Source organism: Salvia hispanica, chromosome 6 (genome assembly GCF_029641045.1).
Source record: "Salvia hispanica isolate PSC_SH4W2 chromosome 6, Shi_PSC_v1, whole genome shotgun sequence".
Classification (NCBI taxonomy): domain Eukaryota; kingdom Viridiplantae; phylum Streptophyta; class Magnoliopsida; order Lamiales; family Lamiaceae; genus Salvia; species Salvia hispanica.
In genome coordinates, this window is record NC_142697.1 from 45,884,414 (window position 1) to 45,911,432 (window position 27,019).

General features: G+C 35.5%; 4 protein-coding genes and 1 pseudogene across 5 annotated transcripts in view; all 5 read right to left on the reverse strand.

The window, feature by feature from the left end:
- The window catches only part of LOC148923941 (disease resistance protein RGA2-like), a 71,719-nt gene extending 65,371 nt beyond the window's left edge, over window positions 1–6,348 (reverse strand). Inside the window, exon 1 of the mRNA XM_089059967.1 lies at window positions 6,256–6,348. The gene's annotated coding sequence lies outside the window, so the exon portion shown is untranslated. The remainder of the gene's footprint in view (window positions 1–6,255) is intronic.
- Window positions 744–4,167, reverse strand: LOC148923947 (putative disease resistance protein RGA3; annotated as a pseudogene).
- Window positions 6,349–10,202: 3,854 nt separating the features above from the next.
- LOC125190008 (uncharacterized) lies at window positions 10,203–13,483 on the reverse strand. Its single transcript, XM_089059848.1, has 4 exons — window positions 13,375–13,483; window positions 12,550–12,634; window positions 10,552–11,361; window positions 10,203–10,444 (listed from the first exon to the last, which is right to left on the reverse strand). The coding sequence occupies exons 2-4, from the start codon at window positions 12,557–12,559 to the stop codon at window positions 10,416–10,418; spliced, it is 849 nt and encodes a 282-aa protein (XP_088915974.1). The 5' UTR covers window positions 12,560–12,634; window positions 13,375–13,483; the 3' UTR covers window positions 10,203–10,415.
- Window positions 13,484–17,975: 4,492 nt separating this feature from the next.
- Window positions 17,976–22,988, reverse strand: LOC125197980 (disease resistance protein RGA2-like). Of its 2 annotated transcripts, none has more exons than XM_089059886.1 (3): window positions 22,790–22,988; window positions 22,119–22,465; window positions 17,976–21,196 (listed from the first exon to the last, which is right to left on the reverse strand). In XM_089059886.1, the coding sequence occupies exon 3, from the start codon at window positions 21,061–21,063 to the stop codon at window positions 18,202–18,204; it is 2,862 nt and encodes a 953-aa protein (XP_088916012.1). In that variant the 5' UTR covers window positions 21,064–21,196; window positions 22,119–22,465; window positions 22,790–22,988; the 3' UTR covers window positions 17,976–18,201. The 2 variants fall into 2 exon arrangements, with proteins under 2 accessions (XP_088916012.1, XP_088916011.1); XM_089059885.1 differs by having other exon boundaries at window positions 22,119–22,215; window positions 22,790–22,979.
- A 1,304-nt stretch (window positions 22,989–24,292) lies between these two features.
- Window positions 24,293–26,452, reverse strand: LOC148923948 (prefoldin subunit 2-like). The gene is made up of 2 exons (XM_089060460.1): window positions 26,313–26,452; window positions 24,293–24,919 (listed from the first exon to the last, which is right to left on the reverse strand). Exon 2 carries the CDS (start codon window positions 24,908–24,910, stop codon window positions 24,473–24,475), a length of 438 nt encoding a protein of 145 aa, XP_088916586.1. The 5' UTR covers window positions 24,911–24,919; window positions 26,313–26,452; the 3' UTR covers window positions 24,293–24,472.
- Between the last annotated feature and the right edge of the window lie 567 nt (window positions 26,453–27,019).

A 27,019-nucleotide genomic window follows, 5' to 3' on the forward strand; every position in this document is an offset into this window, starting at 1 on the left:
ATTGTTTTATTGAAACTTTGTCTGAGCAAATAAATTTGAAAATAAAACAATATATGCAGTGATGGTGAATATTTCATTTAGAATACTAGTTTACTTCCACTTAATTCAACCCATCCACTTAAATAAGTAATTTTAGAATGTATTGTCATAAACTTTTGTCAATTTTATAGTAATTGTGATATACTACTACATTTTAATTTTATCAGAAATGGAATAATGTCATATTAATCATTAAACTCTAGAAAACCGACTCAAGCAAATTAAAGCTAGGTTTAGACCTAATTTCCACCGATCAAACGAAAATGAAGTTCACAAATCACTAACCTTAGCTAGCTAGGAACCTCTACCACCACCGCCGCCGCATGTCGCCGGCGCCTCTTTTGAGAGATTCGAGCTGCGAATGAGTGATTATGAAAGCAGTAGTGAGAATTGATTTGATCATCGTTTCATCGCTTGAACGTTGAATGGAGAGTGTTGATTTCTTCTTCTATTCAATTATTGTAGGCCCCACGTGAAAATTTGATTTTATTAATCTTTTCATGATGAAAATTACCAAGTATAGTTCATATTTTTACCTTTTTTGTTCGTTTTCTTCAACGCAATGCAGGAATGGTTTGATTTTATATCTATATTTAAGCAATCCAGTTTCACTACATGTATTCGGAGTTTGATTGAGAAGATGCACTATTATAAAAATATTGTTTATGCGATTGAAAGAAGCCAAATGAATATGTAAAATAAAAAACAAAACCTAAACCTTGGAGATCACAACGATAACGATCACTCAAGGCCGGACCTCATTAAAACCTTCATGGTGAAAAAACCCAAAGGGAAAAACACCATGAAGGAAAAAGAGTATCCGTCTAATAAAAATTTATGATTAAAGCAAAAAAATACATATCACAATAATCTCAAAAAAGATAAATTAACAAACAGAAAAGCATAAATATTAGCATTAGACCTATGGGCGAAGTTCAAGTTGGGGATTGTGTTGGGATATGGATCTCCAAGCTGAACCTTCCTTGTCCTCTCCGTATGTTTTTACTAGCTCGGTTGATCTATAGATATCCAACGATAGCAGAGACGAGGAGACCTTACGTAGGAGACGATGCGGCAGCTTCTTCAAACTCTCACATTTAATGATATACAAGTGTCTGAGACACGGCATGACTGAGATGGCAGCAGATTCTTCTTCTTCCTCCGTTATGTCCTCCCACTCCTCCCATTTGGAACACATATCAAATTCCAGTTTCATGAGTTTAGGAAATGCAACAACAACATCATCAGATGAAGATTCTATTCCTAAAAACTCCCTTCCGACAAACATCAATTGATTGGCACCAGTAATTTTAAGAATTTCCAAGAAAGGTAGTTTCCCCATAGCCGGCAATGATGACACCTCACTCAAACTACTCAGATCAATCTCTTTTACAAAATTGAAGGGTGATGACATTAAATGCGGAAGCCTGTAGCCCTTGTATCTTCTGATATCCAGTCTGTTCAAGCTGTGATGGGGCAGGAGAGTTTCTATTACCTCCATCCACATTGATGATACTGATGACTGCTCTATTTCATTCATCGCATCCTCGACATATATTACAAGTGCTTCGAGTTTTTGAAGGACTGTCTTTAGTTGCGCTGCTCGAGCATCCTCAACCAATTCCACCATTTCACTCATACTACTACAGTGGATTTCCAATCTTAGAGTTCCAGTAAGACAACGGTATAATTTTTTCAAAAACCCTAACTTGTTGAAATGATTTCCTACTCAGTTCCAGTGTATGAAGATTACTTAACTCACCTACTCCATCAGGCAAAAACTTGATATCAGTTTCTTCCATCTTCAAGATTTGCAGTTCAACCAAACTACAAATGCTCTCTGGTAACTCCTTTATTCCAAAATTATGACTTAAGTCAAGTTCTCTTAACTTCACCAAATTCCCAATTTCTTGTGAAATCACTTTTAGAGAGCAGCTTGCTAAGGAAAGAGATCGCAATTCAACCAATTTACAAATGCTCTCTGATAACTCCTTTAATTCTCTATTCCCATCTAAATCAAGTCGTCTTAACTGAACCAAATTCTCAATTTCTTTTGGAAATCTCTGATAGACCGCACCTTGATAAGAAAAGATTTTTCAAGAAATAAAGCCTGCATAAGATTTTAAGGTCATCCTTTGACACTGGAATATAACTAACATCCAACCCTCTCAAGTGAATCAGCTTATCCATTCCCAGTGGAGGAGGTTTACTGGCAATACTTAACACCCTAAGACTTTTCATGCAATCACAAACTTCACACCTTTTCTCTTTCTCATCAAGAGGATCTCTGTAGTTCCAAGATAGACTACGATATTTCTGGACAAGAGTAACCAATGATCGACCACAAGTTTGACAACTTCTCTCTATAGCATCATTCTGTCTAAGATATACAGCAAAATCATGTACTATATCATGCATTTTACACCATTCTATCTCTCCCGACTTGTTTTTCTCAATGTCTTGAAACAAACAACGCATTGCTAAATTCTCCAAGTACTCTCGCCCTTTGAGTTCCATTGCACCATTTCCCCTAACATCGTTCAGATAGCCTTGCAATATCCACGCTTCTATCAGAGTCTCCGTATGAATTCGGTAGTCTTTAGGAGAGACGGCACAATATGAAAAACAACGTTTAAGAGCTGGTGACAATTCATTGTAGCTTAAAAATAAATGAGGGAATAGATCTACTTTCGCATTCTCTAGTTCCCATACGTCACTCTTCTCTACGTGTTTCCACCCTTCCAAATTCTTGTCCTGCAAATGTCTTCCCAAAACAATTGCAGCAAGAGGTAATCCCTTGCACTTGTTAGCAATTTTCTTGCCAACATCCTCAAATTTTCCACATTCCTTCTCACTCTTTCCTGGAAAGGATGTTTCACGCAATAATGACCAACACTCATCGGGACTAAGGATTTCTGGACGATAGGTAATACCGGTACCCATAATCTCGGCTACCTTTTCTTTTCTCGTTGTCACGAGAATTTTACTTCCTACTGCACCACATTGGAGACTGAGTTTGAGGGGCTCCCATTGATTGTGGTCTTCTGTCCAAACATCATCGAGGACAAGAAGAAACTTTCTTCCTGAAATGGATGCTTCTAGCTTTTCCAATACCAGTGCCAATTGGTTGGAATTTGGAGGAATCGTTTCTATTCCTACTTTGTTAACAATTCCTTTTGCAATCCCAGCCACGTCAAATGGATCAGAAACACAAATCCATATTCTTAATTCAAAACAATTCATCACTTGTTTATCATCATTATAAACAAGTTTGGCAAGTGTTGTTTTCCCAAGCCCTCCTGTCCCAACTATAGACAGTATTTGGATATCACCACCGTTAAGCATTAGCTTGCTCACTATGTCTTCTTTTTTCTTACGTATATCCTCCCCATGAACTTTGTTCATGTCAATTAAAGGCGTGGTTTGTCCTCGCCAAGATGTGTGCACAGGATGAGTTGCAGGTGGAGAGTTGGCTAGGCCAACAATAAATTTAAACCCATCCATCTCTTTTAAAATCTGATCTAGCGTGGCTTTCGCATTTTGTATTTTCTTGGAAATATCACGACGAGTAGAAATTTCATCGAAACATAAACATGAAGATGGGATGAACCAGCAGTCTAGGGATTTGAGCAGAGAATTCAGCAGCTCTTGCACAACAGAAGGTTCTGTGTTCTGTTTGTGAAGAGAGTAGTATTCCCATTCATCCACAATGTCGTCCATCTCATAAGCCAGTTTTTCGAGCTTATTCAACCAATGTTTGACGCTACGTTCCTTCAACCCTCTCTTTTCTGCATCATCCAACACATGTCTGATCATCTCGAGGCTGTCAGAAATCCCTTTAAGCTCCTTCTTCACACCTTTCACCAAATTGAATTCATAGGAAATCTGGTCTCCTATGATCGCTCCAACTTTCGACAGCACTGGTGATATTACAGCATCCACCATTATCACTAGCTAGATACTACTTGCACTGTCCTCACTATCTAGCTAGTTTTATGTGATTTGGAGCTGTGTTTTTTTTTTTTTCTCTTGATTTATGGTGAAAATCAATCCATATTTTGGATTTGGATAAGTGACAGTTGTACAATTATTGATTCCTTGTACCCTCTTTTGAAAAGTCAAGATCAGTCTTCACTGCATGAGCTGCATGTTGGAAAAACATTTAGATTTTTTGGTTTTTATGTTTTCTTAGAACATATCTTAGAATGAATTGTTGAACATGATTAATAGTTAGAGATTTTGATCGTGGTTGGTCAAAGACAGAATATTTATTGAAGAAGCATGGGATATCTTATCCAATGAAGAGACTTTGAACGATAAAATATATAAAGTAATTTTAGAATTATTATATTTAAGTATTTTTAATAATAATTTAATAGAAAGAGGATTACATAAAGTGATTGAAAAAGGTGAAGCGAAAAATATCATTTTAGGTACTTAAACTATTAAAAAAAAAAAAAAAAAAGAGTGAACTACTATAATAGTTCATGATCTTGTCAAAATATGCATCAATGGTCCTTAAAATTTTTTTATAGCATTGCAATAAGCCTAAAGTAACCCTAGGCACCAAAAATGTAATTTTTTAATGTTTGGCATTTTAGACTTTAAATACTAGTATAATATTTTTGTATTTTTAGTTACTCCTTAAATACTAGTATACTATTTTTATATTTTTATTTACTTAAAATAGTTTATTGTCATTCTAAGTTTAAAAATAAATACAATCTTTAATAGTTTAATTATACTTTATTTATTTTTAAAATTAAATATCATTCATTATAAAACTCATTCTATGTGATTTATTTTTAATTTGAGAAGAAAAAATATTATAGTGAACTATAGTTAATTTTTTTACTTAGAAAATGTTACTTAAATATTTAAATGTTACTCTACTTAAGTGAAAAATAAAAATTTTATAATTTAAATATAGTATAGTGAGAAAATGCTTTTAAAGTATAATAATTAACATTTAAGTGAATTATATCTACCGTAATTTAAAGCAAACTCTTGCAAACATTATTTTGTTTATTATAAAGCTCAATCTATACTTCATTCAAGTAATTATTGAAAATTTTTAAGTGAATTATAATTGAAAAGAAAATATTTATGTTGTAAAAATATAAAATCAACTAGTACCAGAAAGGTAAATATTTTTAGCCCGAAAATGTGCTTTTATATATGTCCAAAAAAATTGCAAGAACGAAGAGTTACCAAAAAATGATTTCCAAATGACAAAAATATCCTTCATGGCATTTAGGGGATTTTTCAAATGTAGAGGGGTATAAAAGACCAATAGGTACCGAAAATGTGATTTTTAGGGACCAAAAAGGCTATATAACTTTTTTAAGGATCACTGGTGCATTTTTCGACAAGATCATAGACTATTAGGGTAGTTCACTCAAAAAAAATATCATATCCAATATATCTACTACTAGAGAGGGATAGAGAAAATATCATATTCAGTGCCTAGATTTAAAAGTCCAAAAATACCCTTCACGCCTTGGGACATTTTTTGTGCAAATTATGATGAATAGTGAAAAAGTACCATAAATGTGATTATATCTTAGTTCAGGGACTGCCCTAGTAATTTTAAAGTTCAAGGACCATTTGCGTGCAAAATGTATTGTTGAGGAACCATTTGCATAGTTCATCTAAATATGAATGTACCGTAACTGAGGGAAAAAGGATTTACATTAGGACGGATAGTAATAGACATTTGTTTGTTTGTCAATTAAGTAATGAAGTTCAGGATTGTGATTTCTTACAATATGATTCTAGGAATATGATTCCTAATAGACAATTTATCACGTGTCCTCGCATGACGATCATGCAAGAAATTATGACAAGGCTGAGTGAATTAGAAAAGATTTTGTGGGCCGAAAATGTTCAAACCAGTGGACTGGCTAGTTGGTGATTTTGGGCTAATCCAAAATCACCATCAACGGTTCCGAACCAGTGTGGGGTCTGGCCGAGCATTCATTTTGGTTCAGCAAGAAATTGCTACCATCTCTCAAACCGCGCCTAATTATCAAGCTGTCCTCTATTTTGGAGTAATTCTAGTTCTGATTATAATGTTTTGCCTTATCTATGTTCTTGTCCCTAGATAAGTAGATATTAAAGTATTAAACTAAACAATGACAAGCAAATTGAGTAACCAATAAGCAATTTAGAAGAATGAAAGACTGAAAAAGATGGCGGTGAGAGAGCGTGCCTGACTACTATGGTTGTGCGATGGCAGGCGGTGACAAACGGGCGGTAGCCTCACGTTCCGATTTGAAGTTTCTTTTTCTGGAGGTGCCTTTCTTAGGTATGATCCCTGCGTTTAATTTAAAAGCAGTACTAGTAAAAAGACATTGGTCTATGAGGTACATGGTGTTGGAATAATTGAATGAACAATTACTTAAAGCTCTCTATGATGATTAACCGAGAACAACGGAGAAGGAGCATAAACTGTAGAGCGGAAGCGTACCTTGATCCATAATGAATTGAAAGGCGGAATTGCTTTGCAGCGGCTATGGATCTTCCAAACGATCAGAGACGTCCTTCACAATAGTCTGCCGAGAGAATACAGAGATATTGAACGTTCTTCTGACGTCTGGGGACCATAACCCTAGCTTATATTTATATTAAATATAAACCCCTTTATTTTCTATTCGGTCCCTCATCAAATAGAAAATCACTTTATGGTATCTACACTTATTTCCATAACAAAATAAATACACTTTAGCCCAAACTTTAATCTTTAATGGATCACTTTAATTGGGCAACTGAAAGATAGCCATACACATTAAATTAGTCATGTGGAAGCCCAAATTTCTAACAATCTCCCACTTGGGCAACACATGACACCAAATAAATGTGTACAAACTGAATGAGCGCTCAAAATGCTATCACATAGTGTATTTCCGAACAATCTTATTATCAACCATATCAACATAGGACTAAAGGGGCAGTCACCATATTTTTTCATGATTAAACCCATCAGTAATCACATATGCAAATATAATCAACAACAGATCAATTATGGAGTGTAGCATGGAAATTTCATGCAAGGTGATCATACATGCCTATTTCCAACTGGTCCTCCCAAAGTGAGATCAAACCAACACCAAATTACACAAGCAATGGACAAAACATAATACTTTATTTCTGCAGAAAATAACATGAGTTTTACAACATGTTTAAACACAATATAGAGCATTAACGAAATTAACTACTCCCACTAAACGGAAGTGTCCTCAAATGACAAAACACCCATATGGGCTACATGCCCATGAAAGACCTTAGGTGGTAGTCCCTTAGTAAGCGGATCTGCAATCATCAAATCTGTTCCTATATGCTCTATAGAAATTTGTCCACTCTGAACCCTTTCTTTTACAACTAGGAACTTTATCTCAATATGCTTTGACTTAGCAGAGCTCCTATTGTTGTTGGAGTATTGCACTGCTGAGTTATTGTCACAATACAACTTAAGTGGTCTTTCAACTCCTTGAATAATACGCAGCCCAGTGACAAAATTTCGCAGCAATAACCCATGACAAGATGCCTCATAACAAGCTACGAATTCTGCTGCCATAGTGGAAGGTGCCACAAGTGTCTGCTTAGCACTTCTCCACGATATGGCTCCTCCAGCCAGCAGAAATACATAACCCGAGGTGGATCTCCTACTATCTTGGCATCCAGCAAAATCAGAATCAGAATACCCAATGATCTCCAAATGATCTGATTTTCTGTATGTGAGCATGTAATCTTTTGTTCTCTGCAAATATCTCATAACCCGTTTTGCTGCTTTCCAATGATCCATTCCGGGGTTACTGAGATACCTTCCCAACATGTTAACAATAAAAGCCAAATCGGGTCTAGTACATACTTGGGCATAGATGAGACTTCCAATAGCCGAAGCATATGGAAACTTTTGCATCTCATTAATCTCAAGACTTGTTCTAGGGCATTGAGCAAGACTAAACTTGTCTCCTTTAGCCACAGGGGTGTCTAGAGGCTTGCAGCCATGCATCTCAAACCTTTTTAGCACTTTTTCAATATATCCCTTTTGTGACAATCGTAGAATATCACGAGAGCGATCTCGGTGAATCTCGATCCCTAATACAAAAGAGGCTTCCCCAAGATCTTTCATCTCAAATTTCTTTGAGAGAAAATTCTTAGTATCGTGCAACATTTCCTTATTATTTGTGGCAATCAATATGTCATCGACATATAATACCAAGAAGATGCATCTGCTCCCACTGAACATGTGATACACACAATCATCAATAACATTCTTCTCGAAACCGAATGAGAGAACTGCTTCATGAAATTTATGGTACCATTGAAGAGAGGCCTGCTTGAGCCCATAGATGGATTTCTTTAGTCTGCAAACCATTTTCTTTGGGTCTCCGACCACAAAACCTTCTGGTTGCTCCATATAAATCGTTTCCTCAAGTTCACCATTGAGAAACGCTGTCTTAACATCCATCTGATGCAGCTCAAGATTAAAATGTGCTACTAATGCCATGATTATTCTAAATGAGTCTTTCGAAGAAACCGGAGAGAAAGTCTCTTTATAATCAATACCTTCCTTCTGAGTAAAGCCTTTAGCTACAAGACGTGCCTTATATTTATCCACATTACCTTTTGAATCCCTTTTGGTCTTAAAAATCCATTTGCAACCAATGGGTTTCACACCTTCAGGTAATGGGTAAATATCCCAAACGTCATTAAATAGCATTGACTTATATTCCTCATCTAAGGCTTGAGTCCACTTTTCAAACTGAGGATCCTTCATTGCTTGAGCAACAGTGACAGGGTCATTGTTTTTCAAACCAATATTATCCTCATTTTCAGTGAGAAAAACCACATAATCATCCGGAATGGCATTTCTCCTTTCTCTAGTGGATCTCCTTATTGGCATTGGTTCTTGAGGTTGTTGAGGTTGAACTTGAATAATCTCATCAACATGATGTTGGTCCTCATTGAGATTATCAACTTGGAGTCGTGCATTTATAACATCATTTTCTTGAGGTTCTTGATCTGCTTCTTCTTCAATGTCAAGAATAGAAATCTGAGCATTGTCAGAAGCAGTAGTAGGAATTGTTATAGATTCCTCCTCAAAAGTGATGTCCCTTATTGCATTTTCCCTCCCAAACTCAACATCCTCAAAGAACACCGCATTTCCCGTCTCGAAAATTGTTCTTGTGGTGGGATCATAAAATTTGTAACCCCTTGACTTTTCTGAATAACCAATAAAGTAGCTGCTCACTGTTTTGGAGTCCAATTTCTTTTCATTTGGCTTGTAAGGCCTAGCTTCGGTTGGACATCCCCAAATGTGAGTGTGACTTAGACTAGGCTTTCGCCCAGTCCAAAGCTCATAAGGTGTTTTAGCAGCTGCTTTAGTTGGTACCCTATTGAGAATATATGCTGCAGTCTTTAATGCTTCTCCCCAAAGTGATTGCGGTAAGGAGGAATGAGAAATCATACTCCTCACCATATCTTTAAGAGTTCTATTTCGTCTTTCAGCTACACCATTCATGCTAGGCGACCCCGGCATAGTGTACTGAGGGACGATCCCACACTCTTCCAAATAGAGAGCAAAAGGTCCTTGACGTTGTTCACCTGAGCCGTCATTTCTGCCGTAGTATTCACCACCACGATCAGATTTGACTTTCTTAATGCTTTTGTTGAGTTGGAGCTCAACTTCAGCCTTGAATATTTTGAACTTGTCTAGAGCCTCAGACTTTTCATGAATTAAATATAGGTACCCATAACGAGAATAGTCGTCTATGAATGATATAAAATATTGTTGACCATTCCAAGAAGCCGAAGGGAATGGACCACAAATATCCGTATGTATCAATTCTAAGACGTCTGTAGCTCCATTGGCACCTAATTTCTTATGTTTGGTCTGTTTTCCTTTGATACATTGAACACACACATCAAGATCTGAAAAATTTAGTGTGTTTAATATACCATCTGACACAAGTCTCTCAATTCTTGATTTTGAGATATGACCTAAACGCTTGTGCCATAAGTTTGCCGAATTTTCATTATTTAATTTTCGCTTAGTCCCCTTTGATTCAACATGTAAGGCTTCTGAATATGAAGTAACAGAATCAAGCATGTAAAGATTGTCATATGCACTTAAGGAACCAGTGCCCATAATACCAGAATTATTTGAAAGAGTAAACTTATTATTCCCGAATGAACAAGAAAAACCAAATTTGTCCAATGCAGAAATAGAAACCAAATTCCGTCTAAATGACGGTACAATAAAAGTATCTTTCAAATCCAGAAAAATTCCAGTCTTTAACAACAATCTAAAATGCCCAATAGCTTCTACTTCCACCGACTTGCCATCTCCCACATAGATGTATCTTTCACCATCAGTTGGCTTTCGGCAGCTCAGACAGCCCTGCATTGACAAACTTATGTGAGTAGTAGCACCAGAATCTACCCACCAAATATCACTAGGGACTGAAGCTAGATTAACTTCAGAACAGACCAAAGCAAGAATCATACCTTTCTTAGCACGCCAGGCGGTGTACTTGGCACAATTCTTCTTCATATGATCAGACTTCCCACAGAAGTAGCAACCACTTTCCTTATGTTGCTTCTTTTGTGATGGTCCCTTGTCCACAGCAGCATTCTCAATAGGCTTTCTCTTTAAGCCCTTTCCCTTATTGCTTGAGCTAGTAGCCAGCTGAGCAACCTCAACTCTGTCTTGCTTCAATCTCTCCTCTTCTTGTACACAGTATGAAATGAGCTCATTAAGAGACCACTTCTCCTTCTGACAGTTATAACTGACCTTAAATTGACTGAATTGTGTAGGAAGAGAGAGTAACACCAAATGCACAAGTAAGTCCTCAGGGACTTCAAGTTTGTGCGCCTTCAAGTTTGAAGCAATATGAGACATCTGCATGATGTACTCCCTTATGTTGCCCTTGCCCTTATACTTCATTGAGATCAAGTTTGCCAGAAGCGTACTTGTCTCGGACTTTTCGTTTTTAGCAAAACGCTCCTCAATTTTGGCAAGGTATTCACTAGCATTAGCAATATCCTCAGAAGCCGTGCCCCGAAAGGCCTCTGGGATGCTGCGCTTGATGATCATAAGACTCACGCGATTCGAGCGTTCCCACCTCTCAAAGTCCCGCTTAAGATCAGCGGTACTTACATCCGTAAGAGGGGCGGGTTTCTCAGTCCTTAACGCGAGGTCAAGATCCATGCAGCCCAAAGTGATCAGAAGGGTTTCCTTCCAATCCTTGAAATTAGACCCATTCAACATAGGTATGTTTTGCACGTTGGTAGACACAGTAGCAGAAGACGTCATAACTACAGAGAAACAAAACCAAATTAACCGTCATGCTCACATCATAAAATTCAAATAAGAAGGTAACATCTCGAGGTACCGGCACAACATTTAAATCAAGTCTTTGGACAATAATATAAACTTGTAAGTGGCAACCTCTTTGTAGTGATCAAACACTGACAATAAAATCATGTCAAGCAATGTCCACCTTTGGGCATCACACTACTTACACGACAAACCGGATAATTGTCACGTATTTACCACCACAGGTATGTGTGTACCTCGTGCCAAATAATGATCTTCCTTTGGGCCGACTAATATCCGCATTGAAAATACACACACACTTCACCGTCCTAATATTCGCAATAAAGAAGTCTAGACAAGAGAGGTTACTTTGGCAACGTCATGTTTCGACTAATCTATTTTGGATATTAGTAAAATACATAAAGGAACATGAGATGCACCAAAACAAATTTGAATTAAGAAACCTTGGTCGAACTCTCGAAAGAATTCTTAATTCCCATTTAGTTATTCAAATAATTGAGAAACCGAATCAATTATTATTATTATGATATTTGGCAACAAATAAACCAGAATCATGGCAATCATCTCAATTTCCATTAACATAAGATACGGCAATATTCTTAATACACAACAAAAGGAAAGAATCAATTTGTTGCAATATTTTAATAAAGCAGATTTGCACATAATTGCAAAAAAAAATCTCGGCCATAGCAATCCACAATCCAAAACATTGCATTCACCGTGAGTAGACGTGATTGAATATCCATAAAATCACAAAGACAATAAACACAATTAATTTTATAAGAATAATTTTGGAATCACCGTAAAGTAACCAAAACTAGTTTGATTCAATTCTTAATTTGTTAAAAGAAACCAATAGCAATTCACGGTATTGTGAATTATCAACCATAAAGCGGCAAGCATAATACGAGCAGCCAATTAATTCTTCCTAACAATTCTAAATCTCCAAATAGATCCATAAAACATAAACCCTAATATTTACGGATTCATAAATCAAGGAAGAAATAAAATCCTAATTCTCATTTTCCCAATTCTCAGAGAATCATCAATAGAGTGGCTCTGATACCACTTGTTGGAATAATTGAATGAACAATTACTTAAAGCTCTCTATGATGATTAACCGAGAACAACGGAGAAGGAGCATAAACTGTAGAGCGGAAGCGTACCTTGATCCATAATGAATTGAAAGGCGGAATTGCTTTGCAGCGGCTATGGATCTTCCAAACGATCAGAGACGTCCTTCACAATAGTCTGCCGAGAGAATACAGAGATATTGAACGTTCTTCTGACGTCTGGGGACCATAACCCTAGCTTATATTTATATTAAATATAAACCCCTTTATTTTCTATTCGGTCCCTCATCAAATAGAAAATCACTTTATGGTATCTACACTTATTTCCATAACAAAATAAATACACTTTAGCCCAAACTTTAATCTTTAATGGATCACTTTAATTGGGCAACTGAAAGATAGCCATACACATTAAATTAGTCATGTGGAAGCCCAAATTTCTAACACATGGAACATTTGAAGTCCAAAATACTACTCTCTCCGTCCACGGAATATTGTCTAAGTTTGACTCAGCACGAATTTTAAAAAATGTAAAGAAAAGTGAATTGAAAAAGTTAATGGAATGAAGGTCTCACATTTATATATTAGTTTTATATTTTAGTGAAAAGTAGCTAGTGTCCATTTACCAAAAATAGTAAAAAAGCAATGTGGATAACTTTACACAACGGACGGACTAACTATACATCACTATCATCATATAACTACTATCATTCAACTATTTAACACTAATTACAATACAAAACAACATTAATAAGCAATTCAATAGCCAAAATTCTTGCACCTACACCCATATCATATGGTTATACCTAAGGCTCTAATTATAAATCTTTAATATTAACACATGATTATTTCAACTTCAGTATAAATAAAATTAAGAACAATGAAGACTGAAAAGAGCAATGCGAGAGTGCGACATACCTTCACGGCTGGCAAGTGGCAGCTACTACGGTTGTGCGGCTGCCGACGGTTACGACGACGTCGTTTCGGAGCTGCTTTTTTTTAGGTAAATATAGAGATTAAGTTTAAGGGCTGAATAAACAGGGACTCTGCCATCTACTTCAAAATTTATACTAATACAGTGGCAGCTGGGAAACAGCTCATCAACATTAGTTAATTAGAGCATCATTACACATTAATTATACTATAATATTGAATAAGTATCTAAAATCAGATTTAATCACATGGCCACATGCTTCAATTGCCAACGCTTTCATTAAATTAATTACTTCAATTTATTCATCTTTTTTACTAGAGAATGATATTTTTGGAGGCTAACAAAATCTCTCGTGGCTCAATCGTTCCTTATGAAAAACCATACCATAAATTGAAATAGAAAGAGTGTCTTGTTATTATGCTTTATTCATTATATATAGGGAGAATTTAAATGAGAATTCTAGCTACTGTGAGAATAGAAAACCATTTGGCTCATCTTAAAACTAAATGATATTAGGAGTGGCCCATTATAAATAAATATATAATTATTTCAGGTCTTTATGGATATCGATATGAGGGGGAGTGATCAATTGCTAACTCATCATTTAATTGCTAACTACAACTAATTCAAGGCCACATGATTTTAAAAAACGTGTGGTCTATAATTTGCCACGTGTAATTTGCATTTTTATTAATTAAATTGAAAAAAATTAAAAAAAAACGCCAAATTAGGGTTTTGGATGAAAATGTCAATATAGTGCTTCGAAAATATCAACACAATGCTTTGAAAATGTCAATATAGTGTTTCGAAAATATCAACACAATGCTTTCGAAAAATACGAAAATTCTAAATTTTTTTTTTTCAAATTTTAACGTCGGAACATATGCATGTAGTATATCGTTGGAATCCTTATAAAATTATCTTTAATTTGATATATGTTATATGAATTTAAAGTTTTGAAATTTCTTTTAAAAGTTAATTATAACTAACTTGACATTAATACCCCTATTGATTTTTATTAGAATTAATTATATAACCTTATTGACGTTTTTTGTTGATCGTATTGACATTTTATGGTTAATGATCTAGGCCTTTAATTTGAATATTTAATGGTTATTATTGAGTTGTAGTTAGCAATTAAGCATTGAGTTAGCAATATAACACTCCCCTCGATATGAGATAGTTATATTCACCTATTTGAAACCAACAAAAATGATGGTGCGATTTTTCAGAGGTATGATCATTGAGTTTTAGTAATTAATTGAGTCAAAACTATTTCGGAAATAGTAATAATAGATTTTGACGGTAAGGTATAATGAAGAACGACTCTTTGGCACCAAGTCATCAACATTAGTTAATTAGAGCATCATTAATTAGACATTAATGATATTTTATTGATTTGAGCTAAAATTAAATCTGGTCACATGCTCACATGTTTTATATGTGAACGCCTTAATAAGTTTGGCTACAAACATAAGTAATTAAAATAGTATAGTGTCGAGTGTTTATTGTAAAAGTGAGTATTCAGTTAGTAGATTTTTGCAGCGGAATGGAATAAGTTGGTTATTAGAAATGATGGAGAATGAAGCATTGGGCATACCTGTCCTACAAGTTTAAGAGATTTCAAATAATAATAAGATTAAAATTTAAAATTGGTCTCGTATATTTTTGGCTTTAAACAATATGTTGTGGTATATCCATAAAATATTAACGATCAATTGCATTTTAAAGTTTAAATTTGGTCTCGTACATTTGAAGAAAAAAAAATTGATCTTATACATTAAGTCCGTGTTAGCTTCTGGTCCTAAATAATTTATTTTGTTCTATTAAATTAACACATTAATTAGGTAAAATCACAGTTGATCGTTAAATTTTTATGAAACCATTCAATATTGATCAGAACATATTGTCCATGATCAAAAGCTATTAAACTTAAAGTAGGACCAATTTTTTTCCTCAAACATACGATACTAATTAGAGAATCCACATTGGATGTTCACAACTTTCCGCTACATCGTCATTCCTCTATTGAAATATTGCAAAATTGAATCATTGATGGCATAGCACTGATTTTCAACGAGATTTGTGAGATATTGTTCTTGAAATTGTTATGTGGGCTTAATTAATATCGTTAACAGGCCCATAAAGTTGGACTGTTTTTAATATCATTAGCTATGATTTGCATCTACAAAATTAACTGGGCTTTCTAAGGTAGCTCAGTTATGATAGATGAACTTCATTTCTACTTATTATACTCATATTCACTCTAAAATTCATACGTAAAAGCGAGATTCATATTTAATTTCACATGCCTTTTTTTCACATGTATTCGACTAATTTTTTTTAAATTTATAACAAGTCAAACAAAACATTTAATGGTAGACGAAAGAAAAGTAAGGTCAATAAATGTCATGACATGTACAATAATTAAACTAGGTTGACTTTTAATTGTGAAGGGAAGAAATAAGCCATGCAACAAATTATTGCCTTGAGATGAATCCATTTCCTAAAATGAGCAAGAAATATCAAAATAAAGGGTCCAAATTACAAAAGACAAATGGAAATTTAATAGAGAGGCACTCAATAGTCCTTGGCTCCAATTTCCAAAACTGCCCCTCGTTTTTTTGGATTTAAGATGAGAAAGAATGATTGTGTTGTTAATGATACATCAATTTTCCAATCATAATATTTACATGTTAACTTAGATGGAATTTTTGTGGTCCTTCCAAAGAATTTAATGAGGCTAAGAATAAGTGAAGTATCTAAGCAGCAACTATTTCTTTTTCTATGGAATCATAACGAAAATGTAACCTGCAAAATTTTGGTTGGTTTGAAAAGTATGTTTCGATTTTAAACGTAATATTTTGTCACTATATCGATAGGGGTATAATTGGAATTTTGTATTAGGAGTTGGGCTGAAAATATAAAGTTCAGAAGTCTATTAGCCCAAACTTGGAATCAGGCCCATTTAGGACATATGTGAAAATATGAGTGTTATTATTTATTTATTTTTATAAAAAAAGCTCTCATTGCTGAGTGAAGTTGTTAGTTATGCGTTTCGTTTCTTCTCTTTGCATGGTTTCTTTTCGTCCATTTAGTTCTTCTTCTTCAACACAAAGCAGGAATGAATCATTTTATATCGATATTCAAGCAATCCACTTTCACTAATGCAGTGGTAGACGTAAAAAATATTATTGTTTATTAGCTAATCACTTAGTCTTAACGAAAATAAATCACATTTTTATTAGTTTGTTCCAATTAAAATGATGTGTTACTAAAAATAGAAAAATATTTATTTATATTTTATTCTCTTTCCACATTACACGTAAAAAAATATTACGCAATACTACATAAAATCTCATGTCGCCCAAAAAATAAACCTTTCTTTTGGGACTGAGGAAGTATATACTACATTATTCGGCATCGTTGGATTTAATAATAAACTTTACAAGTTTTAACAAAAAAGTAATACTCCCTCCGGCCCTGAAAATTTGTCACATATTTCCTTTTTCGTCGGTCCCTAAAAATTTGTCACATTTCATTTTTACTTTTTTTGGTAGTGGATCTCACATTCCACTAACACATTCTCACTCTTGTTTTAGAACTAATACTCCCTCCGTCCCATTAAATATGCAACGTTTAGGAATTGACACAGGTTTTTATATAGTATTGTTTTGTGAGTTAATGAAGAGAGAGTAAAATAAGAAAAATGAAAAAGTAGAGATAGAGATGTTTCCATTTTAGGAAACGTTTCATTTTTAATGGAACAAACTAAAAATGAAAATGTTTCATTTCTAATGAGGCAGAGAGAACATATAAAAGTAGGACTTATAAAAGTAGGACTTACATGCCACCAACTTTTTCAACTCACTTTCTATTCCATTTCTTAAAACCTGTGCCGGGTCAAAATGTTGCCAAATTTTAAGGGACGGAGGGAGTAGTAAAATATAAAAAACATTAAAAGAAAAAATAGTTGTGATATTAGTAGCGAAAATTCAGTGTACTTAAAATATTTTATAAACTAATCAAATATATAAATTGAAATATTGTTATACCTTTAACTGTAAATGGAATCTATAAGTGTTTTCGTAATACAATAATTAAGTCATCAATTTCGAATTTTGTGTAAATATAAAAATTTAACACGATTCATTTTTGGAAAAATAGGTGTACTCGGTACCAATTTAGGAAAACGTGTTAATATCTCTAAATGACTTCTTACGAGGAAGTTTTATGGAGATAATATTGTTAAATTATTATATAAAACTTTTTTTCAAAATGTGGATTCTTCTTCATCAAAAACTATGACAGCCATTATTTCTTTATTTCACATCTCTAAAAAAAATTTATATCTACATTCGATTCAGCCCCCTTTTACCTTCAAATTTTCATGATTTATTTTTCTACCGTATTAATTTGGGAAAGGCTAAAGGTAATTTTTGAAATTTAAGAAAAAAAAGTTAAAAGTAGAAAATAACAAAAATAAAATTTTGGGAGAAATGACTACATGTATTCGGAGTTTGAGAGAAAAGATGCACAGTTTTGAGTTGCTAGTAGCTCTATTATAAAAATATTATTTACGCGATTGAAAGAAGCCATATGGTCATTCATAAAAAAACAACACGTAAATCTTGGAGAACAATGACGATCACTCAAGGCCGGACCTTATTAAAATCTTTATGGCCAAAAAACCCAGAGGGAAAACACCATGAAGGAAAAAGAGTATCCGTCTAATAAAGTAAAAAAATAAATTATCACAATCCCAAATTCAATCTCAAAAAAGGAAAAAAGCATAAATATTTACATTAGACCTATGGGTAAAGTTGAAGTTTAGGATTATGTTGGGAAATGGATCTCCAAGCTGAACCTTCCTTGTCCTCTCCGTAAGTTTTTACCAGCTCTGATGAACCACCGATCTTCAACTCCCGCAAAGACGAGGAGACCTTACGCAGGAGGCGATGCGGCAGCTTCTTCAAACTCTCACAATTCCAAATAGTCAAGTACGTGAGACATGGCATGATGGAGATGGCCGCAGATTCTTCTTCTTCTTCCTCCGTTATGTCCTCCCACTCCTCCCATTTGGAGCAGCCATAAAATTCCAGTTTCTCGAGTTTAGGAAATGCAACAACAACATCATCATCAGATGAAGATTCTATTCCTAAAAACTCCCTTCCGACAAACATCAATTGCTCCACACTCCAAATATAGAGAAGTTCCAAGAAAGGTAGTTTCCCCATAGCCGGCAATGATGACACCTCACTCAACCAACTCAAATCTATCTGTTTTATAAAGTTGAGGGGTGATGACATAAAATCCGGAAGCCTGGAGCCCTTATATCCCCTGATTTCCAGTTTATTCAACTTGTAATGGGGTAGGAGAGCTTCTACTACCTCCATCCATATTGATGATGATGAAAATGATGACTGCTCCATTTCATCCATCATGCCCTCAAAGTATATTTCGAGTATTTCAAGTTTTTGTAGTACTGTCTGTAACTCTGCTTGTCGAGCATCCTCAACCAATTCCTCCATTTCACTCATACTACTCCAGTAGATTTCCAATTCTAGAGATCCAGTAAGATGGCAGTGTAATTTTTTCAGAAAACCCAACTTGTTGTATTCACTTCCTACTTTGAATGGACACAGTTCCAGTGTTCGAAGATTACTTAACTCACCTAGTGCTTCAGGAACACAATTGATATCAGTGTATTCAATCTTCAAGATTTGCAGTTCAACCAAACTACTAATGCTCTCTGGTAACTCTTTTAATTCTCTATTGCAACTTAAGTCAAGGTGTCTTAGTTCAACCAAATTCCCAATTTCTCGTGGAATTTCTGTTAGCTGGCACCATGATAAGAGAAGAGTTTGCAAGAAATAAAGCTTACATATGATTTCAAGGCCATCCTTTGACAATGCAATATGACTACAATCCAACCATCTCAAGTGAATCAGCGTTTCCATTCCCATTGGAGGAAGTCGACCCCGAATTCTTAACACCCTAACACTTTTCATGCAATCACAAACTTGACTAATTCTGTCACTTCCATCAACAGTATATTCATAGTCCCGTGATAGACTCCGATATTCTTGGACATGAGGAACCACTGAAGGATCACAAACTTGACAACTTGTCTCCTTGTCATCATTCTTCCTAAGAAATAGAGCAAAATCATGTACAATATCATGCATTTTACACCATTCTATCTCCTCCCCCGACTCACTTTTCTCAATGTCTTGAAACAAACTACGCATTGCTAAATTTCTCAAGTTCTCTCGACCTTTGAGTTCTACTGCACAATTTCCACTATTAGAGCCAAGATAACCTTGCGCCATCCACTCTTCTATCAGAGTCTCCGCATGAATTATGTGATCTTTAGGATAGACGGCACAATATGAAAAACAACGCTTAAGAGCCGGGGACAAATCATTGTAGCTTAAAAGCAAATGAGGAAAAAGCTTGACTTCCTTATCATCCAATTCCCATATTTCACTCTTCTCTACGTGTTCCCACCCTTCCAAATCCTTGAACTGCAAAAGTCTTCCTAAAACAACTGCAGCAAGAGGTAATCCCTTGCATTTGCTAGCTATTTTCTTGCCCACGTTCTCAAATTTTACACATTCATTCTCACTCTTTCCTTCAAGGGATATGGCACGCATTAAAGACCAACACTCTTCACGATTAAGCTCTTTCGGGTGATAGATATCATCATCTGAGGTACCCATCCTCTTAGCTACCCTTTCATTTCTCGTTGTCACCAAAATTTTACTTCCTGGGGCACCATATTCGAGATTGATTTTCAGGGGCTTCCATTTTTCTCTGTCTTCTGACCAAACGTCATCAAGGACAAGAAGAAACTTTTTTCCTGAAACAGATGCTTTTAGCTTTTGTAACACCGGGTCTAGTTGATCGGGATCTGGAGAGACCGTCTCTTTTCCCACACTTTGAACAATATCTTTGGCAACCTTAGACACAATAAAGGGATCAGAAACACATACCCAAATTTTTAACCAATCCTTATCGAACTGAGGATCGCTAAAAATAAGTTGAGCTAGTGTCGTCTTCCCAAGTCCCCCCGTCCCAACTATAGAAAGAATTTGGGTACCACTACTATTATGCATCATATTATTCACTATGTCATCCCTTTTCTGGTATATGGCCGACCCATAAACATTCTTGAAGTCAATTGAAGATGTGGTTGGTAGTCGGTGAGACTCGAGTGCAGGCAGAGAGATGACAAAATTGAAATCATCCTTCTCCTTTAAGATCTGATCAAGCTTGGCGTTCACATTTTCAATTTTCTTGGCAATATCACGACGAATAGAAATTTCGTTGAAAGATAAACACGAACATGGGATGAAGGAGCAGCCTATCTTTTGGTCAGGCTCAGCAGAATCTTCCAACTTATGTTTGAGAAGAGAGTAGTTCCATTCATCCAAAATGTCGTCCATCTCATAAGCCGTAGCTTCGAGCTCCTTCAACCAAGTTTTGACGATTTGATTATTCACTGCTCTCTTTTCTGCATCATCCAACACCATTCTTATCTTATTGAGCTTCTTGGAAAGATTTTGAAGCTCCTTCTTCACACCTTTGACCAAATTGACTTCATACCGAATCTTGTCTTCTATAATAGTTGCAACTCTCTCCACCACTACCGAAACTATAGCATCTGCCATTTATGCGATTTGGAGCTGCTCTTTTTTCTCTTTATTTATGGTGGAAATCAATCCAATATAGTATTGGTTTTAGATAACACTTCAACTATTGGTTCACTGTGCCCTCTGTTGTACAGACAAGGTCACTCGTCACCTGTAAGTGGGACAAACATTCAATTCATTTCGGGTTTAGAAAAGATTTTGTTGAAACCAGTGGACTGGCTAGTTGGTGATTTCGGGTTTAGCCCAAAATCACCATCAACGGTTCCGCTGTGTTGGATATTTTAGTGTAATTGGATTAACTTGATTGATCAGTGTTGTTACAATGATACATCATTTAAGTATGGAGGTGCGGAGTGCACGCTTATTTGAATACATTATAATGTTAGGGGCGAAGCCCCTAAACAGATGAACGGGGGTCCGGGGGCAACGCCCCCGGGTAGCGGGGTCCAAGGGGCAGAGCCCCTGGCTGGGGTCGAGTTGTTTCGGAAATTTTTTATTTCTGACAAAGTTACTGTTTCGGAAATTCATCCGAAAATATAATTTCCGAAAATCGAAGGACTAAATTGCAAATTTGGAAACCTTTGAAATTCGGTTATTTTCAGTTGAGATTTCCCAACAGATGCACTGTTTCGGCAACAGATGCATCGGTTCATCTTTCTCTTATTCTGATCAACTCTTCTAGTTCATTATCTCGAATATACATCTGAATATTCTAATCTCTCTGAATTTTATCCGATCAAATAACTTTGGTAGAACCACCGAAATTGATTTGATCTGAAAGTGTATTTGCACGACTTTCAGATATCCGTTTTCTGTTCTCTTTGTTGTATCTCCCTAACACGCTGGACCATTCATTTTGGTTCAGCAATGAATCACTACCATCTATCAAATCATACCTAATTATTATCAAACTGTCTTCTATTTTGGAGTTACCTGATCTAGTAAAATGTAGCACACTATAATCTAATTATGTTTTGCCTTATCAATGTTCTCAATCAAACAACGACAAGCAAATTGAGTAACCAATAAGCAATTTAGAGCAATGAAAGACTGAAAAACATAGTGTGCCTGACCTGCACAGCTGGTAGCTACTATGGTTGCGCGATGGCAGGCGGTGACAAACGGGTGGTAGCCTCACGTTCCGATTTGGAGTTTCTTTTTTTGGGGTGCCTTTTTCAGACAAGTGAGTAATTACTTAGAATTGTGAGTTAGTACCTTGAACGAAATAGTACAACAGTTTCTCATTTTGCGATTTTAGAATGTCCAAAAATATAGTCTCATTTCTTAAAATAGAAAGTTCCTCTCATATTTTACCTACTTCTTCCATCTAACTCTCTTATTTACCCACTTTTTCTCTTCTTCTCTCTTATTTTACCAATTCCTCACTAAAACCCGTGTCGTCCACAAATGAGACTATTTTCTGTAGACAGAAGGAAGCGGTTGGCATTTCCGGTTACTGTTTCAAGCCTAGGTTATACCTAAGGCTCTAGATACACTGAATTATTCAACACTAATTACCATACAAAAATGAGACTATCATTGAATTAATCAACACTAATTACCATACAAAAATCAATAAGCAATTGAATAACCAAAATTCTTGCACCTACACTCATATCATATGGTTATAACTTATATATACCTAAGGCTCTAAATATGAATCTTTAATATTAACACATAATAATTTGAAATTGAGTACAAATAAAATTATGAACAATAAAGGCTGAAAAGAGCAATGAGATACCTTCACGGCTGGCAAGTGGCAGCTACTATGGTTGTGTGGCGGCCGACGGTGGCGCTGCGGCGGACGAAGATGATATTGTACGTTTTGGAGCTGCTTTTTTTTGGTAAAATCGTAGCGATAAGAGAATTTAGATCGCAAGTTTAAGTAGGGACTCTGCTATCTACTTAAATTGTTACTACTATAATTGAGTGGAAGCTGGGAAACAACTCATCAACATCAAGTAGCAAAAAAACAAATTTAATCACATGGCCACTTGTTTCAGTTGTGAACGCTTTCGGCAAATTATTTACTAGTGCACGTATAAATCTCAATTACTACCTCCGTCCACCAAAATATGTCCCACTTTGATCCGGCACGAGTTTTAAAAAATATAATGGAAAGTGAGTTGAAAAAGGCAGTGGATTATGGGTCCTATTTTTATATACTAGTTTTATAATAAAATGTGAGTACGAATGAGTTAGTGGAATATGGGGTCCACTACCAAAAATGGTAAAAGTGAAATGGGACAAATTTTGGTGGACGGAGGTAGTAATAAATTTTACTATATTCTGCGCATATTAGCATATACTCGTATAACTTTTAATTCAACATAAATTTTATTTCAATCTTTTTTGCTAGAGAGTGATGTTTTTGGAGGCTAACAAAATCTCTAGTGGCCCAATCGTTCCTCAAGAAAAACTGAAAAAACATATCATAAATTGAAATAGAAAGAGGAAATAGAAAGAGTGTCTGGTATTCTGCTTTTTTTCATTATATATAGGAAGAATTTAAATGAGATTTCTAGTTATTTTGAGAATAGAAAATCATTTATAAAAAAGAGAATTATATTTTTGGAGGCTAACCAAATCTGTAGTGGCCCCAATCGTTCCTTACGAAAAACCATACCATAAATTGAAATAGAAAGAGTGTCTGTTATTCTGCTTGTTTTCATTATACTATATAAGAAGAATTTAAATGAGAATTCTAGTTATTGTGAGAATAGAAAATCATTTGGCTATTTAACCATGAAGATTAGATATCATAAATTCATAGGTTCCATCCAAAAATCAATTAATATTACGAGGAGTGGCCCATTATAATTATACTCTATCCGTCCCGTTTTAGGAATCCCGGTTGAGTCGGACACATGTTTTAAGAAAAAAGTGTTTGAGTGTGTAATAAATAAATATTGTAGTAGATGTTGGGACCCACTTTTAATTGAATGTCCAATAAATAAATATTATAGTGGAGGTTGAGATCCACTTTTAACACTTTTTTATTAGTTGTAGTGGATGTTGGGACCCACTTTTAACACTTATAGGCGTTTTTTATTAATTTATCTCAACAGGAACTCCTAAAGTGGGACGCCCAAAATTGATCAACCGGGACTCCTAAAGCGGGACGGAGGGAGTATAATATAATAGTTTCACTGTTTCAACTTTCAAGTCTTGAAGTCTTTATGCATATCCACGTGGGATAGTTATATTTGCATATTTTAGCTTCTATTTTAAAAAAAAAGGATGGTTGCGATTCTTAGGAGGTCCTTTAACCATGCCCAACCAGAAAAAAAATGATACTAGACTCGGTACAAAGTTATCATGTCCTATCCCAGGAAAAGCTTCAAGACTTTAAACAAGCAGCACACCCATAGATATAAAAAGGAAAAAACAGGATGATACAGAAGCATATAACCTTCAACTGCAATTAATTCGATCCGGCAGGGCCAACGAGGACGCCCTGCGCGTTCCCTTCCTTCTTACTTTCATCCTTCATTTCACCATCGCCCTTCCGGATTCTGATTTTGTACTTGGACTCGAATTCGGCCAGGTCCTTTTTCTTCTTCTCGGACGCTTCATTGAGCCGAGCAATCACCTCTTCGAGACCCTCCTTGTTCCTCTGCACGGCCGGGAGAACTTCTCTGATTGTTCTCTCGACAAGGACGCCTCCAATCATCCGGTAGCACCGCCTTGATGGATCAAGCGGTTTTATGGCGTTGACCACGAGGGAGTGCTCGCTGACCTCCATTTCAAGCTCGGTGATCTTGGAGTAGATTTGGTTGATTTCGTTCCTCATGGAGGCATATACATTTGCAATAGCTTGCTCGTTCATCGGTTCTTTGATGTCACCTTCAGCCCTGGCCATACTATTAATCTGAAGATAAAAAAGAAACGTTAGTAACGATCCGGGATCTTCCACAGGATCGTCTAGCATACGTAGAATACTCAACAGTCAACACGGACAAGAAGATGCAGCCAATCCCTGTCTTAGGTAATTAGCCATTACTTTTCCAAGGGAAGATGAAACAGAATAATTTAGTAGTATTACAAACATGACATTGTTTCATTCGATAAAAACCACATATGTGCAACTCAACAAGGAGTGGGTACGTGCAGTCTTTCTTTTTGATGTTTACCCCACCTCAAAATCTAACCACCACGACAAATTAAAGTGATCTTAGTTTCACACCAGAATGCTACTTTGAGTCAGTATTGTGAAGATATGTGAATGGTTCATCGGCCAAGAACTATGGAAAGGCAATTTACTAAAACAATCACTAGTTCATATCAAGCAAGCCCGAATGTGATAACTTACAAATCACCTGTTTCGTTTCCACAAAAAAAAAAAGGTGATAACCTGAACGAAGACAACATGATTCTCAACATTGAAAAGAAACGGAAACAATCACACCAATAGATTCAAACAATCCACAACCAGATGCAAACTACAGGATAGTAAAAAACAAGATAAGACAACCAGATGCATGCCGCATTTGGCCAAGGAAGCCGCAGCGGATTCTAATCAGGCTAGGTTCATAACTCCAGTTTCGACCAACGAAACACATCGATGCCTAGCGCTCACAGCCACTAGCTCAATTGATCAAAGCTTCTAAAGGCAATTTCACCAAAACTCATCTCCTAATTTCTGAAGATCTCAATCGACCATATTCATCCATTTCCCAAAACTTAGGTAATTAAAAATCAGATAATCTAGGTTTCATTCTCATCAGCATTTCATAATAACTCCAGTTTCGACCAATGAAATACATTGATGCCTAGCGCTCACAGTTTCGACCAACGAAATACATTGATGCCTAGCGCTCACAGCCACTAGCTCAATTGATCAAAGCTTCTAAAGGCAATTTCACCAAAACTCATCTCCTAATTTCTGAAGATCTCAATCGACCATATTCATCCATTTCCCAAAACTTAGGTATTTAAAAACCAGATAATCTAGGTTTCATTCTCATCAGCATTTCATAACTCTAAGCAAATCCACTGCCACACATCTTTCTCATTCACAATTAAATCCGTGCGCGGCCCTAACCTAGATGATTGATGATTGATTCCCCTTCCTTCTCAAAAGTTACAGCATAAAGTAGTGGCGAATTTCCTCAGAGATTTACAAATTATTTGCGGTTTTTGAATTGAAGAATAGCTCCAAATACAGAAAAAACACCAATCTCTACATGATGTTCGCATTCAACAAATCCAAATTACTAGTAAAGATCATTTGAAAGAGGGGGAATTCAATCGAAAATAATCACCTTGAGTTTAAAATCGAGATTTAGCCTACTTCTTCCGAAACACGGCGTCGGCGGAGGGGCAGCGGCGGCGGCGGAGGAGGGCAAGTAACACAGGGGGAGGAGAGGGTTTAAGGCTTTGAGCAGTATAGCCCTTTTTTTATTTTCAATTTGGATAATTAATTAATCAATTTAGCAACAAAACTTGTATACTAATATAATTTCTTCTTTTATTTTCTCACAGATCCTATTTTTCTTTTATTATACTCCAACTTTCTCTTCTCCAAATTAACTTTGTTTTATAGTTCAATTTAATTTTGTTTTCAATTCATTAACTTTCTCTTTTCCAAATTTACTTTGTTTTAAACTATGTTACCTCTAGTTCAATTTAATTTTATTTTCAATTGATATATAAGTTTCATTAAAATTATAGTTTTCAGTTTAACCACTAACATGCTCTTTTACAATTTAATTTTGTATTCTTTCGTATTTAATTCTCATGAATTAATTTTTAAAAATAGATACTTATGACTAATATAAAGTGATATGAGCTTCTCCAAAGGAGAGGTAAATGGAGAGGTAAACTTATATAACTACCATATCACCTTTTTTTCATGAAAAATTATTCTCCAAGTAAAGAGCTATTTGAGAAGGTATTATACATTTTCCCATTTTGAAGATGTATCTTTACCTCTCCATCAATAGAAAGGTAAAATTTTATAAATACCATA